This window comes from Ambystoma mexicanum, chromosome 3q, assembly GCF_040938575.1.
Source record: "Ambystoma mexicanum isolate Mex_15411 chromosome 3q, UKY_AmexF1_1, whole genome shotgun sequence".
NCBI classification, from domain to species: domain Eukaryota; kingdom Metazoa; phylum Chordata; class Amphibia; order Caudata; family Ambystomatidae; genus Ambystoma; species Ambystoma mexicanum.
Window position 1 is genome coordinate 1,115,335,927 of NC_090926.1, and position 17,821 is coordinate 1,115,353,747.

The following is a 17,821-nucleotide window of genomic DNA, read 5'->3' on the forward strand; positions in this document are numbered from 1 at the left end:
CACCTATACGATGTGGGCATTTCTGGATTTAACATGAGACCAATGACCGTAAATGTAGAAGTTCCTGTTCCATTGCCTTTGTATTTGTGTATATACTTGTACAGGTCTGATATACAGCTATCGAACTGGATTAGCTGTTTTTGTGATCAGCATAAAAAGTGAAAAATAAAATGTACACACATTCACAGACCATTCAATATTCCTGTTATGTAGGTCACTGTAGATTCCTTTTTTCAGCTCTAGTTTAGCCTTTAGTTCCTTGTCCAAATCCAGGCCTCCAGATCCATGCCAGCTTTTCAGGAGACCCCACATTAATATTCATGAGATAAATTTGCATACATTGATTCTAAAAAATGCACATTTTTCCTCATAAACATGAATGCAGGATGCCATGAAAACACATCGAGATTCCGACCCTCGAGGCCTGGAGTTAGACAACCCTCTAATGCATTGCTCTGCTGTGGAAGGTGTGATCAGATGCTACACTGCCTTTGCTGAAGGGAAAGTGTCCAGAAGCGAGACACACTAAATAGCAGTCCGACACCCATGGGGTGTTCGGAGCATGCCTCCCTGAGGCAGGATAAGTTGAGATTTGTATAGTGTATTTTGCAAGTAGGTAAGTTTCACCAGTTTACACAGCTCACCAGTTTACACAGCTCACCAGTTTACACAGCTCACCAGTTTACTGGCAGAACATGGATGAGTTGTCATCCTGAAATTTTGAGGCTTGACCTACTTGTTCGCAGGTCTAACACAGGGCACATGTTTGGATCCTTTTTGGGTACAAGGAAGTATATTGAATACATACCCCTATTTACTTGATGTTCTGGGACGAGTTCGATCACTCCCTTTTGCAGCAGGGTCTTTACTTTCTCCTAGAGGATGACATTTTCCAGAGACCGTCTTTTCTTTGGCTGGTGGTATTGAGGCGGATGAAGAAACCCGATGCAATAACCATTGTCTACAGTCTTGAGTAGTCACTGGTTTGAGGTTATTCTATCCCATGCATGGGTGAAGCATGTTAATAGTCCTACTCAAGAGGCATGGGAGGGGATCCAAAGCGGTCCTATGCTGGAGGGGAGCCTCTGGCTGCTGCATTTCTCCCCCTACCTTCGCCTTGCTAAAATCCCCATTGTTGAAGGGTTTGATAGGAGCTGGATGTTCCTTGGCCGGAATACCAGGATGAACCCTCGTCCCACAGGCACTCTGAGCTGTGCCTGGAGAGGACTGCTCATGAAAGGATCGGCAAGTATTGAAGACACCACATTGTTTATACGGCGTGGCAGAAATCTCATTATCTCGTGCTCCTTCGTGGTCTCAATGACATTGTCCACCCCCCTTGCTGAAGAGGGAGGAGACTTCGATAGGTTTGGGAATAAACTAGGCCTGTGTCTCTGGTTTAAACGTGATGTTTGAGCTAGGAATGCCGTTTCAAGAATGACTTCAGCCAACACCTTAACCGCCTTCTTTGCAGCATCAACTGTTCTTCAAGATGTTCTGTGTAAATGATTTGACATTCCTCTTGCACCACCACAAGCAACTGCAACCTTGCAGGTTCGGGCACATTCTGCAGACCCTCTTGTACCAGTACCCATTGGACATCACAAAAGCTAGCAAGGAGAGTATCATTAGCGATGTGGGTACTGTAGGCTGCAGAAAAAGTGGTGCATTTGCCAAGGGCGTAACGTTTTTTGCAGTCCTTATTAGGTGGAGATTTGGATGAAGACAGGGGATCTCCTGCATGTTTTCTAGTCGTGGTAATGACCATGGAGTTCGGAACAGAATGTCCCCAGATAGAGGGGATCAGAAGTCACAAGGTGAAACATCTTGACCCGTGGATTAACCGCTGGAGTAAGTGAGGGCGTAAGCAAGGAGGGGGCAGTATGATTTATTTTAATGGAAATAAGAAGTGGGATGGCTTGGCTGACTGGAACTTTCTCCTTGAGGATATCCTCTACAAAGTCAGACTCGGTCACCACCTCCTGAGTGACCATCTTAAAATGGTCTACTGCTTTTCTAAGGATAGTATTGAAAAGCATTTGATCATCAAAAGGGGAAGCCTCCCTTAGTTTGGATACAGGCGGAGCGTCCAAAAAGGTATCTGGCTCAGCTTCATGAGCTGGGGTAATGGGCCAATGTCCCTCTGCAGGGATCCAGGAATCTTGGTCATGAGAAACTGGGTATTGGGAACCATCCTCACACAATCCGGGTCATAATGGACGTCATTGTACTGATAATCTTGAAAAACGTTGTTAGGCAAGATTGTATACAGTACCCTGTGGGAGACTACACCAGCCTTGTCCTCTTGTCAATAGTGAACCTAACCTTTGGTATAAGCATGTACTACATAAGTTGGTAGAGTGACTGAGCAGCCAGGCTTATCTCAAGAGGGGTTAATGTGAGCTGTAAGGTTGTAATCGTTTCACAGTGACAATTATTCAAATAAACACTTGCACAAGGTTTCTTGATTAAACAATTATTTTAAGTCAGTTGCTCCCTTCTAAAGAAGGCTTATTTAGTCATATCACACAAAATATACTTCAATAAAATACTGTAACTAAATCAGTTAATACCCATTGGGGATGGCACACAGACACTTCCTACACTCTCAGGTGACTTAAATAACTAGGACACTGTGGACATTGATTTATCACTGGCACTTTTAGAGCAATACTGAGATTTATGTCAAAAGGAAAAGATGAGGGAATAATACAATGGTTAACACATATTCTTTAGCAGGTATGTACTTCTTGAACCGTCCAATGCAAAGTAAATTAACCCTTTCCTAGGGGAAAGGCAAAAAGCATAAAGTCTGAGGTAATAAGAGTCTCTCAGTGAGCCTGGACAGGCAATATTAGTTGAGCAAGTATAGGGGAGCTGAAGAGCTTGTAGGTAAGTTAAGGCCTTCCACAATGTTTTAGAAAATGTTTGTAGAAAGGAAATCACTGAAGGGCCACACGCTGGGAGGGATGCTTGTTGGGGGGGGGGGGGGGGGGGCCTGGGAGGGGGTGGTATGGGGGAGGGACTGCAAGCAACTCTGCATGGGTAACCAAGACCAGTCTCAACTGAGAGCTAGCAAGGCTACACAACAAGAGGTAAGCCCCTTAGTTTTACAGTACCTTTTGGTTTGAAGAAAACTGAATCCAGCTGGCTTCTGTTCCTGTGTAGGTCTGCAGGTCCTGTGTTCCTGGGCCTCAGTCGTGGGGGACAAGAGGGAGGACCTCTGGGGAGTCCTGCACTACGAATGGAAAGTCGGTGGCAGCAATGGACAAACTTCAGATCCGCAGCACTTCGCGGGTTCAGCTCCTCGGGTCTCTCGCAAACAGCACCACTGCGGTTCTCAATACCTTTTTTTAATGGACTTTCCTCTTTCTGGGGTCCAGCACTCTGTTGCCACTCAAGCTTGGTCAGTCCTGCTTCATGGGAGTCTGGAGGATCTTCCTGGAGCTCAGGTCCGGCTTAAAAAGGATGCACTCAATCTGGTGTTCCTCTTCCTGGCAATCGGTTCCTGCAGCAGCAATAGAAGTACAGCCAGCTCCGAGAGGATGTCCAGACGAGTTCGCTTTGGGGTTGATTGGTCCCACCAACCCAAGGGGAGTAGTCGTCCGTTAAAGGGCTTCTCTAGTTGAGGCAAATTTGGAGCTTCAGCAATGCAGCAGGGCTTCACTGGGCAAACTAACGTGCAGGAGTTACAGCAAGTGTCTCTTCCAATTTCTTCTTTGGATTCCTTCGTCCAGTGGTTGACTCTGGCGTCCAAGCCAAAAGCCTTGCTTTTTATGAATGTTTCTTCCATTCAATCGCAGCCTAGCTGTCACTCACACAGCAGGGTGGCTGCCCTCCAATGACAGCCAGCCAGCCAATCACCTTTGGGTGTATTCCTGTAACCAAAGGGATTAAGCAGAGTTTCAGGCACCTCCCTCACTTCCTGCCCCTGCCAGACACGCTGGAGCCAGAGGTGGGCTTCACCAGTGAATCCCGCCAAAGACCAAATGAACGAAGGGACCAAACCTGGTTTGGCGTGCATAGTAATTCTCAAAAAGGACCTTTCCAACAAGAAATGGCAAAAAAAAGACAACCAAGATCAATTTGACAAAATGGGCACACATGGGTGTCTTGCTACAATTGCAGCCCATGGTGAAAACTCCCAGTGGTAGTTAAAAGTAAACCACTGCCACCAGCCATTAATTGTAGAAAGGGTAACATAAAAATGTTGCATGAGTAACTAGACAAAGGGGATACTAAGAAACCCCTCCAGCACCCTATTGTAAGATGGTATGTGCTGGGGTCTAGAAAGTTACAAAATGTAGGTAAAGTCAATACTCCTACGTCCCGTCCCCTTTCCTCCATACTTGTGGACATTCCGTCCTTCGGGACGGGACCGGAGCAGTTTTTGTCAAAAAGCATCAAAAATGAAAATGTTTGTCCTTCTCTTTTTACGCGGGGTACTGCACGCGGCCGTGACCCTGAGCTCCGCCTGCACATCGCCCTTCAGTCTTTTTCTCTGCGCGGTCGGAGATGGACGCACTTGCATCACTGGGAACTATTTTCTTTGTTCCAGTTGTCCTGCTTTCCTGCTCCGGTTCTGGGTCGCCCAGTCCTCCGTCTATGCCGGAGCGTCTGGGATTTGTTTCCTGTTCGTCATGCAAACGTCTTTGTTACGGCTGATCCCCATTCTCTCGGCTTGGAGTGTCTGGGCCTGGACCATGATTGGGATTCGTATTTCTACTGCAACTCGGACTCTGTCCGGGACCTCCAGCATCTTTTTCGGTCAGAGATCTTTCAGCGCTTTCCTCCACCTAATTTTCAGCTTTTCATCAACGAAAAGAGACGCCCGGTAAGTTCCTTACTTTTTAGATCGCCCAGTCCTGGGGACTCCTTGTCACAACCTCTTCTGCTCTTGCTCCCACCAACCTGAAAACATAACCCCACACACATGTTCCCAGAGTCCCTCATTGGGCTATTGGGTTTCCCCGACATCTCCCCAGCACCAGGGAACCCAGTTGGACCAGAGCATGGCACTCTTGGATCCAATTACATTCAAACATGGGGAGGAAATGAGTCAGCAGCGTATTTGGAAACAGCAGTCTTGTTTCTGCAGTCCCTGGGTGTGGCTGACTAAGCCACACCCAAGCATTCATCCACACTTTGCGTTACTCTGTCAACAGGCAGCAGAACGCTCCGTGTTCCAGAGCCGGCATCTGCGCCGAGAACTCCAGCCACAGTGCCAGTTCATCCGGAAGACAGCAGCCCCTCACTTCAGCAGTGTGCTCTGAATCGTAGTACTTACCTGTTTCTTGTGCCGTGACGGCCCGGCTTACGACTCCCCTGTAATCAGCTGCTGCAGTCATCGGGTCCGCGGCCCCTCTGCAGGCGCGGGCCCTCCACAGCATACAGCTCCCACGGACCACATCTCCTGACACACTAGTTCTTGAGCCTGCTCCATCTGAGACCTGCAAAAGAAAGGAAAGCACACAGTGAGTAAAAATGGACACCAGCAAAGGTGAAAGGCACGTTGTATGATGTGTGCACAATAAGACAAAGGCAATACAAGAAAGAAAAGCACTAAGCTTGCTAGCAAAAATAACGGACACTTGCAAACTAAGAGGACGAGGCAGGAGGGCCTGTAAAAGAAACCAATCACCACGAAGATAAAGGAAAACAAACCAGCAAGCAGGTAAAGACATTGAGCAACAAACACTCCAAAAGCGCAGCAACACTCTCCAAGCCACAGCAGGTGGGCAGGACTACCCATCAGTGAAGCAACTGGTGGTATTGAACTATTGCACTCCTGCTAAGGATTGAAAGGATGGAGAGCCAACCTTCTTATTACTTAAGGTGAGCACACACATATAGGTAAGAGATGTTCACAGGGGGGCTAGGAGAGAAAGGAGGGGGTTGCAGCTACCACAAGGCCCTTGTTTTCACCACCACTTGTCGTCTTGGTTCCCCCCACAGACGCAGTCATCCTAGTGAGCAAGAGAGGGTACAGAACGGAGGCTCCTGATACTCCCGCTGAGCTAAGGTGAACGTGACACTCCTTCCAGGTCCGGGAGGGGCTCGAGCAGCTCTGCTACCAGGGGTTCCCCTGAGGTGCCGCACAGGCATACCAGAGTTTTCTCCGAGGGTTCCCACGATGGACCTGCCGAAACCAGACCACGCTCTGAGGTTCACCTGTCGGGTGGTAAACTTCAGCCCAGTTCATCTGTGGCTTTGGATACCAGGGTTTGCTCCGAGGTAGGTTTCTGGAGCTTTCCTCACCGACCTCAGGGTACGCCCTGAGGTCTCCTTTTCTGGAGCTTTCTCTACCGAGCCACGGCTTGAGCTCCCTCTCGAGGGAGCTTCACGTATCGGGCAGAAACCAGAGGTTACCCTTTCTCTCATACTTCAGGCTCTCCAACTCCAAGACTGGTTGGCATCATTGGACCGTCAAGATGCCCATTTTCATGTGCAAAGCCATCTCAAGCACAGAGTACTTTCACTGTTAGCGGTTCTCAGTTTCGGGTTCAGCCATTAGGGCGGACCTCAGCCCGAGGGTTTTCACCAAGTTGATGCGGGGGTGGCAATGAGTTTCAGGAGAGGGGGGACTCGAGTCTACCCCTACCTAGACAATTGGCTGATCAGGGCGTGTTCACCTGAGCAGGCACGGGAACATCTCAGCGTAACCTGCCACTCTTCACAAACTGAGCTTAGCCCTCAATTTCAAGAAGTCTCTCTTGATACCATCACACAGACTCCAATTTATTGGGGCTGTCCTGGATACTTCCTTGGGGAAAGCCTCGCCACCCGAGGTGATGGCTCAAAACATTCTGCAGATGGTTACCACATTCCAGAGTGCCCAGCATCTTCTGTCATTTGATTTTTCTGAGGTTGCTCGTTCTTATGGCATCCTGCATTTTCCTGGTGCCAGAGGCCCGCCTAAGAAATAGATCTCTCCAATGGGCTCTCGGGACTGTGGCCCTAATTCTCAGGCAGAATGTCGAGCACCTTCAAGTGCCGAACAGAGCTGCTCAGCTCTTCTGTGGTGGGCCACAGAAAGACAACATTCTCAAGGGACAATCTTTTTGGCAGCCATGGCCGGACAGAACCGTAGTGACGGATGTCTCACTCACTGGGTGGGGATGCCACACCAATGATCTGACAATCAGCAGTTGTTGGTCTCCATCGGAGTCCAAACTACAAATCAACCTTTTGGAGCATAGTGCAATCCAAATGACGCTGTAGGCCTTCCTGCCATCTGTACAGGGAAAGAATGGCCTGATAATGACAGACAACACAGTGACCACGTACTAGGCTCGGCAGAGGTGGTGTAGGGTCACTACCACATTGCAAAGGCAATGCATCTCAGTTTCTGGATGATACAAGAAGGACTCTTATCAGTTCACCTAGCCAGAGAGCAGAACACGGCGGCGGATGCTCTGAGCAGGCAGAGCAGTCTCCCACGAGTGGGAACTAGCTCAGAAAGTTCAAGAGATGCGCACCCTTTGGGGAACCCCTCAAGTGGATCTGTTTGCGACCAGTGTCAACTGGAAGTGTGAACCGTTTTGTTCAAGGGAATTTCTTCCTAGAGCTCTAGGGGATGCGTTTGTGGTGGACTGGGAGTTTCCACTCCTGTACGTGTTGCCTCCAGTCAGTCATTCCTCACATTACCAGAAAGTTCGGGAAACAGTTATCCTCATTGCCACGGATTGGGCAGTAGGACGTGGTACCTGGACATGTCATCTGCTCTCCAATACGTCTTCCACAAAGAGGATCTTCTCTCACAAGGTCGGGGTTCTCCATCCAGAGGTCAAAACACTCAGCCTTCACGCATGGTTTCTGAAATGCTGAGATACAGGGATTGGGACTTCCCGGATGACGTAATGGAGATTTTGCTTTTGGCCAGAGGCCAGCAACAAAATCATTTACTCTTATGTCCCGTCCCCTTTCCTCCATAGTTGTGAGCCATTCCGTCCTTCAGGGCAGAACTGGGGCACTTTTGTAAAAAAAAGCATCACACTTCATTTTTGTCCTTTTTTAAAAAAAAGTATGTGGAGCCACCGCACGTGGCCGTAAAGCCACCTCACCCTTCAGTACTTTTATCTGTGTGGTCAGACGCACTAGCATCACGGGGAATTTATTCCCCTTATCCTTCCTTCCTGCTCTGGTTCCAGAGTCCTCTTGTCCTCCGTCCATGCTGGAGCATCTGAGATTTGTGTCCTGTTCATCCTGTGAATGTCGTTTCGCGAGGGCGGATCCCCTTTCTCTTTGCCTGTAGTGTCTAGGCTCGGAATGCCGTTGGGACTTGTGCTTTTATTGCGACTGCCTTTCGATTCAGGCACTCCAGCGTCATCTTATCAGGTGGGAAGAGGTGTTTCAATGCTTTCCTCCACCTCATTTGAAGCTCTTCATCAACTAGAAAGAAATGTCTGGGTTCTTTCCTTTTTATGGCACCCCAGTCAGGGGACTCCTTTCTGGGGTCTTCCGGGACCGGGAGAGGCTTGTGTAGCTGTACTACCAGGGATATCCCTGAGGTGCCCCGCAATAGGCGCACCAGAGACTCCTCCGAGGGCCCACACAGCGGGCTTGCCAAAACCGTATCTTCTTCCGAGGTTCCGCGTTTGGGGGCTGTTAGGGAGAATTCTCAGAAATGTGTTAATTCCCTTCTACCTTGGAGACCCCCAGCTTTTTTCGCTGGACTTTAGGACTTCTCTCATGTCATTTTAATGTGATTTATTCTGTTTCTTTTGACTTTGGAGTCTGACAAACAACAAAGGTGCATCATCTTTCCATTGTCGCACACCACCTTCAGTGCAGTGGCACAAGGAAGTCTCTTAGATCACCGAAAGGTTGAACTACCTTCTCTTGTTGAAACTGTTTCCAAGAGCAGTGAAGTAAAATTGACTTTACTTACATTTTGTAACTTTCTAAACCCAGCACACACCATCCTACCATAGGGTGCTGAAGGGGTTACTTAGTATCCCGTTTGTCTAGTTTCTCATGTAACATTTTTGTTACCTTTCTACAATTAATGGCTGGTGCCAGTGGTTTACTTTTTACTACCATTGTGTGTTCTTACCGCGGGCTGCGTTCACAGCTACAGTAGGGCACCCATGGGTGCCCATTTCATCAAAATGGCACTGGTCTTCCTTTTTTTGCCATTTCTTGTCGGGAAGGTCCTTCTTGAGATTTCGAGCCAAACCAGGTTTGGTCCCTTTGTTTGTTTTGTCTTTGTTGGGATTCATGAGCAAAGCCCGCCTCTGTCTCCAGTATGTCTGGCAGGGGCAGGAAGTGAGGGAGGTTCCCAAAACTCCCTGTGCTTAATCCCATTGGTTACAGGAATGCACCCAAAGGTGATTGGCCGACTGGCTATCCGGCAAGGACAGCCACCCTGCTGTGTGACTGACAGCTAGGCTGGAATGAATGGGAGAAACCTGCATTAAAGGCAAGGCTTTTTAGCTTGGAAGGCAGAGTCGACCACTGGATGAAGGAATCCGAAGAAGAACTTGGAAGAAACCCCTGCTGCAACTGCTGGACCGTTGGTTTGCCTGGAGAAGCCCTGCTGCAGTGCTGAAGCTCAGAGTTCATCTCGACTAGAGAAGCCCTGAAAGGACGACCTCTCCCTTTGAGTTGGTGGGACCAATCAACTCCAAAGTAACTCCAACTCGCGCCTTGAAACACTTGTGTATAGTCGCGTTATAAATTCCATATCTCATCTTACCATATCTAGCCCATCTGGACATCTCTCGGAGCTGGCTGTACTTCTGCTGCTGCTGTTGGAACCGAAGTGCCAGGGAGAGGAACACCAGATTGTGTGCGTTGCTTTTAAGTCAGACCCGAGCGCTAGGAAGATCCTCTGAACTTCCCCTATGCAGGACTGACCAAGCCTGAGCTACCTCAACAGAGTGCTGGACCCCAGATACAAGGAAAGTCTGAGATGGTATCCGAGAACTGCAGTGCTGCTATTTGCTGTCAGACGCGAGGCGCTGAAACACTGAGGAACCGCTCAATCGAAGTTTGCCCATTGCTGCCACTGACCTTCCCATTGCAGAGCAGGATACATCCTCCCTCTTGTCCCCACGGCTGAGGCTCAGGAACATGATCTGCAGAGCTGCACAGGAATTGAAGCCAGCTGGAACCATTTCTTCTAACCAGAGGTACTGTAAAGTCTGATTACTTGCCTCTTGTTGTGTAGCCTTACTTGCTCTCAGTTGAGACCTGTCCTGGTTACCTTGCAGAGTTGCTGAAGCTTTGCCCCTCACAAGCCTCCCAGCTTGTAGCCCTTAAAGTGTTCTGCTTTTCTACAAACATTTCTAAAAACATTGTGCAAGATTTTTTACCTACCTGCAAAGAAGATCTTCAGCTCCCCTTGACATTGTGCAAATAACATTGGCTGTCCTGGCTCCCTGAGAGACTCCTCTTTACCTCCGACTTTGTACATTGGCCCTTCCCACAGGAAAGGGTTAATTTACTCTGCTTTGGAAGGTTCTTAGTACTTACCTGTTTATGAATTATTTGTTAACCTATGGTTTATTCCTCTATTCTATCTTTTACACCTAGCTCAGTATTGCTCTGAATGTACCAGTGATAAAGCAATGTCCAGTCTCCTAGCTATTTAAGTCACCCGAGGGTGTAGGAAGTGTCTGTGTGCCATCCCCAATGGGTATCCTCTAATTTATAGAAATAGTGATTTGAAGTGTATTATAAGTGTTATCTATATATTGCTCCCTTCTGGAGAAGGCTTATACAATTGACTGTGAAAACAAATTAATAATTGTGTGATCAAGAAACCTTGAGTGTAAGTGTTCATTTGAATAACTGCTACTGTGAAACTCTGTCTCGCAACATTACTGCACATTGACCCCTCTTCAGATGAGCCGCACTAACCATCTGTGTAGTTCTGACTTACACCAAAGGTTGGGTCCCTATTGCCAAGCAGTCAAGGTTATTGTAGTGCTCCTTTTGCACTAATGTACAGCAATGCAAACGGGGACTCTTGCTTTGATAAACTGTTATAGTAGACTAATTATTCTTTCTGCTCTTCCCTCTGCAGGACAAGACTGCTCCCTGGTAGATGCATGTGCTACGAATCCTTGTGCCAATGGTGCTCACTGTACAAACTGGAATGGTCGCTACAATTGCACATGTTCATCTGGTTACCAGGGCCGTAATTGTCGAAATGATGTAGATGAGTGCCGTCCACGCAACATCTGCCACAATGGTGGAACCTGCTTTAATACACCTGGATCTTTTAAGTGCCAGTGTGAAACTGGGTACACTGGGCAGCTGTGCGAAAACCTTTATGTTCCATGTTCACCATCACAATGCATGAATGGAGGGACCTGCCGACAGACTGGAGACCGCACTTACGAATGTGCATGTCTGCCAGGTAGGATGTCTGCCAGGTTTTATGAGTGAATTTACTATCTTGACACATAAAAGGATATTTAATTTTGAAATGCAGCATGTTATTCCTTGGCATCAGTGTTCATTTGGTTTTTAATGGGACAATAGGTACCAGATTGTTCTATCCTTTGTGTGAGTGTGTTTAAGTAGGGAGTCTATGAAGGGATTTACAGATTTGTCAAAGTAGTGTTCTCACCGTTAAGCTAGTAAGAGCCATGGACCTCTCTTAGGCAGATTTGTGCCCACACCTAGGGAATCAATGAGTTCTTATGCTCGCTAGGTATAGTTATGGCAAAGCTGTAGTACATGTATGTGGTGAAGGCATTCGTCCATGAAGATTCCATGTTTTAAATATTGAAGCTGTATTCAATGTTAGCCCAAAATTGCTCCGACTAAAAAAGATGCTGGACCATGGCAAAGCATGGTTGGACTAGGGGTCTAAATCTGACAGTGTTTTCTCAGGTAAAGAAAGCCTGGCTGACCGTCGGTAAGTTGTGTCAATAAGCATTTTTATACTGAGCCCATGCCAACTGTAGTAGACTAACCAGGCCCAGGCTTGTCCAGATAGTGCTGTATTGTGTCCCTACCACAGGAAACCATAACGTGATCTCTTGGGGACAGGAAATGAAAAACACTAAAGGGGATGGGAGGAAGCGAGAATGGCGATTAACAGATAAGCTTTTAGAAATGTAAGGGAGTGGGGTGGGGGAGTCGTCATATATTGGTACCAGGGGTGCATGTGTAATACCTGTTTTGGATCAAACGAATGCTGATTAGGAAAAAGAATAAAACCTGATCATGATGCAAAGTAATTTTCAGTGGAAGGTGTTTTCCTGGACATTGATTATTTGGTACTAGATTTAGTTGGCCAAGGTTGCGTAATGGACTCCATATGTTAGTGGCCCCTTTAGTGGAGTCTTCTTGACCAGGTAATCTTTTTGAATGTTCCTCACTGTAAACGGAGGGTAATCTGGCAGTGCCATGTGGACGGACGGAAGTGCCAGAGCCAAGAGTTGGTGGTGTTAAAGGTGACTGCAGGGATGAAAAAATGGAAAGTCCGTCCCTCTTCCAACACGTGGGTGCTGCGGGGCTCATCGTCTCACGTCGAAGGTCAGAAGACAAATAAATTATACTCCTACTATACACATTTTTCACTCATGCTATGCTCTTGGCAGGCCTTAAGTAGACACAAAGGAGGTTCTGGGGCACTCTAACATTCACACACACATTTCACTTGCTCCCATCTACGCCATCCGGCTCTAAGGTCTCCACCCTCTTTCTTAACTATAATTTTTCACTCCCAGCACCTTCAAATACAAATCAGACGATTGCCGTTTCAACGGGATGCCCTGTCTGTCCTCTTTGAACATTTTAGGACTTTTTACTTTGGGGTTTCCCAGTGTGAGATCATGCACAACAGGCGCCGGCCTCCCGATAGCAGCCATGTAGGGCACATTCCGTCTCGGAAATTGCAGCCCTGAAACGAAAGTGCAGGGCAGCAGAACGGAAGTGGCTAACCTCAGGCTCATCATATGACAAACTGGGCTGCCGCTTGCTCCAAAGACAATACAGACTCGCCAACCATGCAAAAACAGCCGACATACAAGACGGGTCTCTGGCGCATCCAATAACATGGCTGAACTTTTCAAGCTCTGCAAGGAACTAGCCAACCCTTCTGCTGTCTGCTCCTCACCCTCTCCTTCCCAGGTCCTCTGCAATGCACTGGCCTCACCTTTGCCACCAAAACTCGGGACATCCTGACCACCCTTTATTCACAACCCATTCCACACCCCCTGACACCCCACTATCCCTTCCCTTCAGCCACCCCCCCCTGTCGCACCTGAAGAAGTTACCAGAGTTGTCCGCTCCATGAAAGTCTCTTCTAAACCGGTCTCCCCCTGCTCATCCAGGACCATCAAGGATAACATTCTCTCTTGCCCCTGCTCTTGCTGATTTCTACAATCACTTTCATCACTGGATTTTTCCTCTCCCCTTCCCCCTTGTGCACCCTCTCTTGAAAAAGCCATCCTCTGACCCTACTGCCCTGCCGGCTACCACCCTAATTCCATCACCCCCTTCCTGTATGAAGCTGCTTGAGAAGCTGGCCCTGCCCCACTCAACTAACTCGCTGAACTTGTTGGTGGCCTCCACGACCATCAATATGAATTCTGAGCATCCAGATGCATGGAAACTCCTCTTCTGAACGCATGTGAAGAACTGCTCGCATCTCTGGACTCCAACTCCCCAGCTTTCTTAATATCTCTCGATCTCTTCTCTGCATTTGATACAGTCAACCATTCCATCCTCCCTACAAAGGCTCCACGGTACACTTGGTATCTTGGAACAGGCACTGGACCGGCTGATCTTTCCTCACTAATTGCTCTTCCCAAGGCATCCTGGACCCCTTCTCTCCTACTTCCCCCTCCACCTGTAGTGTCCCTAAGGGCTTTATACTCTTCCCACTGGCTCTTTAACATCTACTTTGCTTTCCTTGCATGCCTCATCTCCTCCAATTTCCAATGTTAGCAGATGCCTCCGCTTTTTCAAACACCCTGCTGACCCTCTTGCACCCTCCATCATCCCTGACTGCCTATCTGTCATCCAATCCTGGTGCGCCTCCAACGATCTGTCCAACGCCTGTAAAACTGAGATCCTTCTCATTGGGACCTTTGCTCTCTCCTTCTCCCCCTCTCTGGCCTTCCTCCTTGGGCTCTCCCACGGCGCCTTTAACTGAAGCCATAAACCTTGGAGCGATCTTTGACTCATCTCTCCTTCCTCACACACACTCGGGACATTGCCAAGAAGTCCCACTTTCAGCGCTTCCTTCTCAAAGGAATCTTACCTTTTCTCACTTTCCCCTCAGAGGCTCAGTGACCCAAGCACTGGTTCTCTAGGCTTCACTACGCAACAGCCTCCTCCTGAATCTACCATCTTCCACTCTGTGACCCCCCCTCCAGCTAATCCAGAATAGGGTAGTGAGACGTATCCTTGGTATAAGCCCAGGGACCGCATCTCTCCTGCACTGTAGTCTTCATTGGCTCCCGGTTGCTGCATGGATTAAATTCAAATCCCTCTGCATCATCCACAAGGCTTTCTTGGCGTGGGGACCACGCTATCTTCAACTTTATCTCATTAAATACTCTTCCTCTAGACCACTATGTTCCTCTGGCACTAACTTTGTGCGTAAATCATTTTGCTAAACAGAGGGCAGGGGGTTGTTCTCTCTCCTATGCGGGCTACCTCCTTTGGAACAGCCTCCCCCCACGCCCCTGTGCCTCGAGCAGGATCTCAAATTCCAGAAGCTCCTTTTTATCACTGGATCTTTCCCATCTCCTTGTCCCTTGCACTCCTTTGTGAAACCTCTCCTGAAAAAGCCATCCTTTGACCCTACCTGCCCTGGGAGCTACCGCCTTATTTCCTGGGAGAACCCCTACAGATTTCCTATGACGAAATGGCAGTGTTCGCCTTTTCTCCCCTCAATTGTGCTTTGTTGAAGCTGCGGGAGGTGCATAACTGCACGCTAGTCTTTATCACACCCTGGTAGCCAGCCAGATCTGCTTTTAGGAGCTGAAGTTTCTGTCAGTCGTTCAACTGATCCAATTGCCGGAGATTCCCAATTGCCTGCACCAGTACGACCAACAGGTATGGCATCCATTCCCACAATCTCCACTTAGTGGCCTGGTTCCCGAAATTGGGTCTCTAGCACAGTTCAACCTATCCTATCCTATCATATGTGCAACATCCAGGTAGTGCACAAACACTCTACACGGGCACAGTACAAAAGCAAATGGCTCCGCTTCTGTCACTGTGGTGTTTAGACAAACAGATTGATCCGCGTCAAGGTTCAGTTGATTGCGTCCTTTCCTTTATCTCCGACTTGCACCCACAGACATTCATAAACACACTTGCCGAACGTACCAGTCTGCTATTTGGGCACACCCAACATGGATTCTTCTTCGTTCTCTCACAAACAGTGATGAAAGTCATTTCACTGGTCTTCATCTTTCTTCTTGTCAAGCCTCCCCAGGTGAGATGGGACCTCAATGTGGTACTCGACACGGTCTGTGATAATCTATTCGAGCCCATGGAGGCAGTGGACTTGAAATTGCTCACCAGGAAGGTGGCATTCGTGCTCACCATTATTTCAGCTAGAAGGATTGGCGAGCTGCAGGCTCTCTCAATTAAAGAACACAGATATGATGGTGTTGCATGTGTAGTCCGGTCAGCAGCATGGAATGTTGCTCACATACATGAAACTATTTGAAGGTCAAGAAACTTTAATGTGACACTGCGCAGATGTACTGCTCGAATTGGAATAAACTTCAATATTAAGGAGCGCAATAGAAAGCTAGACACGTTGGGAAGCTCCCTTTCACATTGCCATTTAACGTGAACATGCATGCGAATACTAATCACATTGGAATAGAAGTACTTGGCTGTTTAGTTGAACAAGACTAAGGTGCTTTAGAAACTTGGAACTGCGCGTGCATCTGTTAGTGTGAATTATGTGATACACTGATGAAAAAGAAAAACCCCAGATATATAAAGGTGATTGGTTCTTTTTAAATGGAAATATTTTATTGTGGTTGTGATTCTGGAAATGCCCTATGGAGGGACAGGGCCCCCTGTCCTTGCTCTACCACTTCTCTCTGTGTGTGGCACAATGACTGAGACAGCCCTGACTGAAACTGACATGATTGCAGTGTAGTGTGCTAAAAGGCAGGATACTTGCCCCAATCAACATTCCTTTGTTATGGGTGTCTGGGTGAAGTGAATGGTCTGTGAGCCCGATTGGCTGCCTGCATGAATGCCCTTCTGTGTGATTGGCTGACCTCAGCGTGGCTCAGCCAGAGAGAATGAGACAGATGTGTATATCTGGGGACCTCTCACGAACCAATTTTTTCAGAGGTCGAAGCTGAAGCAAGAAGATGGTCCATGTAGCCTAGCTGGAGGAGAGGTCTGCTTCTGCATTTCTTCACTGTAATCTGAAGCTATCGTGTCTCCCAAGGACTGATCCAGAGAGGGCCTGGAGACCTCTTCCCTGAGCTACGAGGGATTATAGTGCAAACTGCCGATCTTAATCCAAAGTGCCCTGGAAGCCAGTCCTGTGTGCCTGCCATCCGAAGGGGCCTTCGTGAGTCCTGAAGATGAGTTCCTGGACATCTCGAGTCGGAGAGTCCATTGGAGTTGCCCCAGGTCCAGAGTGCATTTTGTGGCCACTGGAAGTGGTTGCGGTCTACTGCCCAGAAGAGGGGATACCATGGTGCAGTGCTGCTGAACATGCAAAGGTGCGAAAGTTCCTAACTGCCTGTGAAAATTTCAAGGGACATCTCACCATCACTGACCACTTATTCCCACCGGAGAGAGTCCAGAGTCGCTGAGAAAGGTCAGTCTGTGGGCTTCTCACCACCAGAAGCTAACGAAGACATCCAGAGGGTCCAGACTTGGTGAGAGTCTGAGGTCTGCTCTAGTGGTAGAGTCCAGGTTCCCAGAATCTGCCCAGAGGTCTGTGTTGCGGCTGCAGCACTGAAGAACCTAAAGTCTGAAAACCGTGATATTCCAAATGTGACCAATGCACCCATCACTGCCAGAAATCATCGAAGGGTCCAAGGGTTCTTACCCTCATCTGCCAAGCCTTTAAGGAGACCACAGAAAGGTTAATCTTCACAGGACTCTACAGTCGGAGAAGTCGTCGACCAAAGGAGAGCACCGCCAAGGGTCAAACTGCTGCACTTTAGAAAGACTTTGGTTTGGTTTTTCTTCTTGGATTCCGCATCCCAGTGGCTCCTTCCAAAGGGGGTCCTTCCTCTGAGGGAATCGTTGAGTGATACCGAGAAACTCTGCCCCATCACCTGCCAAAGCACCAAAAGGTATTGTGACTAAGAGCATCTTCAAGCCTTGGGAGTCATCCAGGGGTCCCAGATTGGTCTTGGATCGTGATCTCATGTGGCCCCTCGGGTGCTTTGGGTGGTAGAACCTTTTAAAAGAAAGCAGAAGGTTTTTGAACATTATTGGAATGGGCTGTAAAAGACAACAGAAGTTACTCCCTACCATTTTCATTACAGGTTGCCGAGGTGGGGGAGCCTCACACAGAATTGTGTATCTAGTTTAAAGAAAGCATTCTGCCACTGTTCACAACTAACCTGCCTTTCTTCCCTAGTATATGCTGATACACCTCACTTAAGTTCACCTACCATTTTTTAAGTCTGTCTGCAATTAGTGCAGTTATTACAGCATGTATGTATTGTGTGGTACCACAGCGTGTAAATATTTACCATTCTTTGAATAAGTATATCCAAGTACAAAGTGTTATTATTTAAATGTATATATTACTGTATCATATTTTATATGAAGAAGCTGTGATCACCTAACGTACTGTGTGGACATTCCTTTGTGGGGGCCTTGGGGAAACACTGTGAACCTGCCTGCATCGCCTCCT

At 47.9% G+C, this 17,821-nt stretch overlaps 1 protein-coding gene across 5 annotated transcripts in view; it reads left to right on the forward strand.

The window, feature by feature from the left end:
• Positions 1-17,821, forward strand: part of LOC138447655 (neurogenic locus notch homolog protein 3-like) — a 798,580-nt gene that overhangs the window by 227,618 nt on the left and 553,141 nt on the right. For all 5 annotated transcript variants that reach the window (XM_069603880.1, XM_069603877.1, XM_069603879.1 and 2 more), the window contains exon 8: positions 11,030-11,365. In XM_069603880.1, coding sequence (XP_069459981.1) covers positions 11,030-11,365 — 336 coding nt within the window. The remainder of the gene's footprint in view (positions 1-11,029; positions 11,366-17,821) is intronic.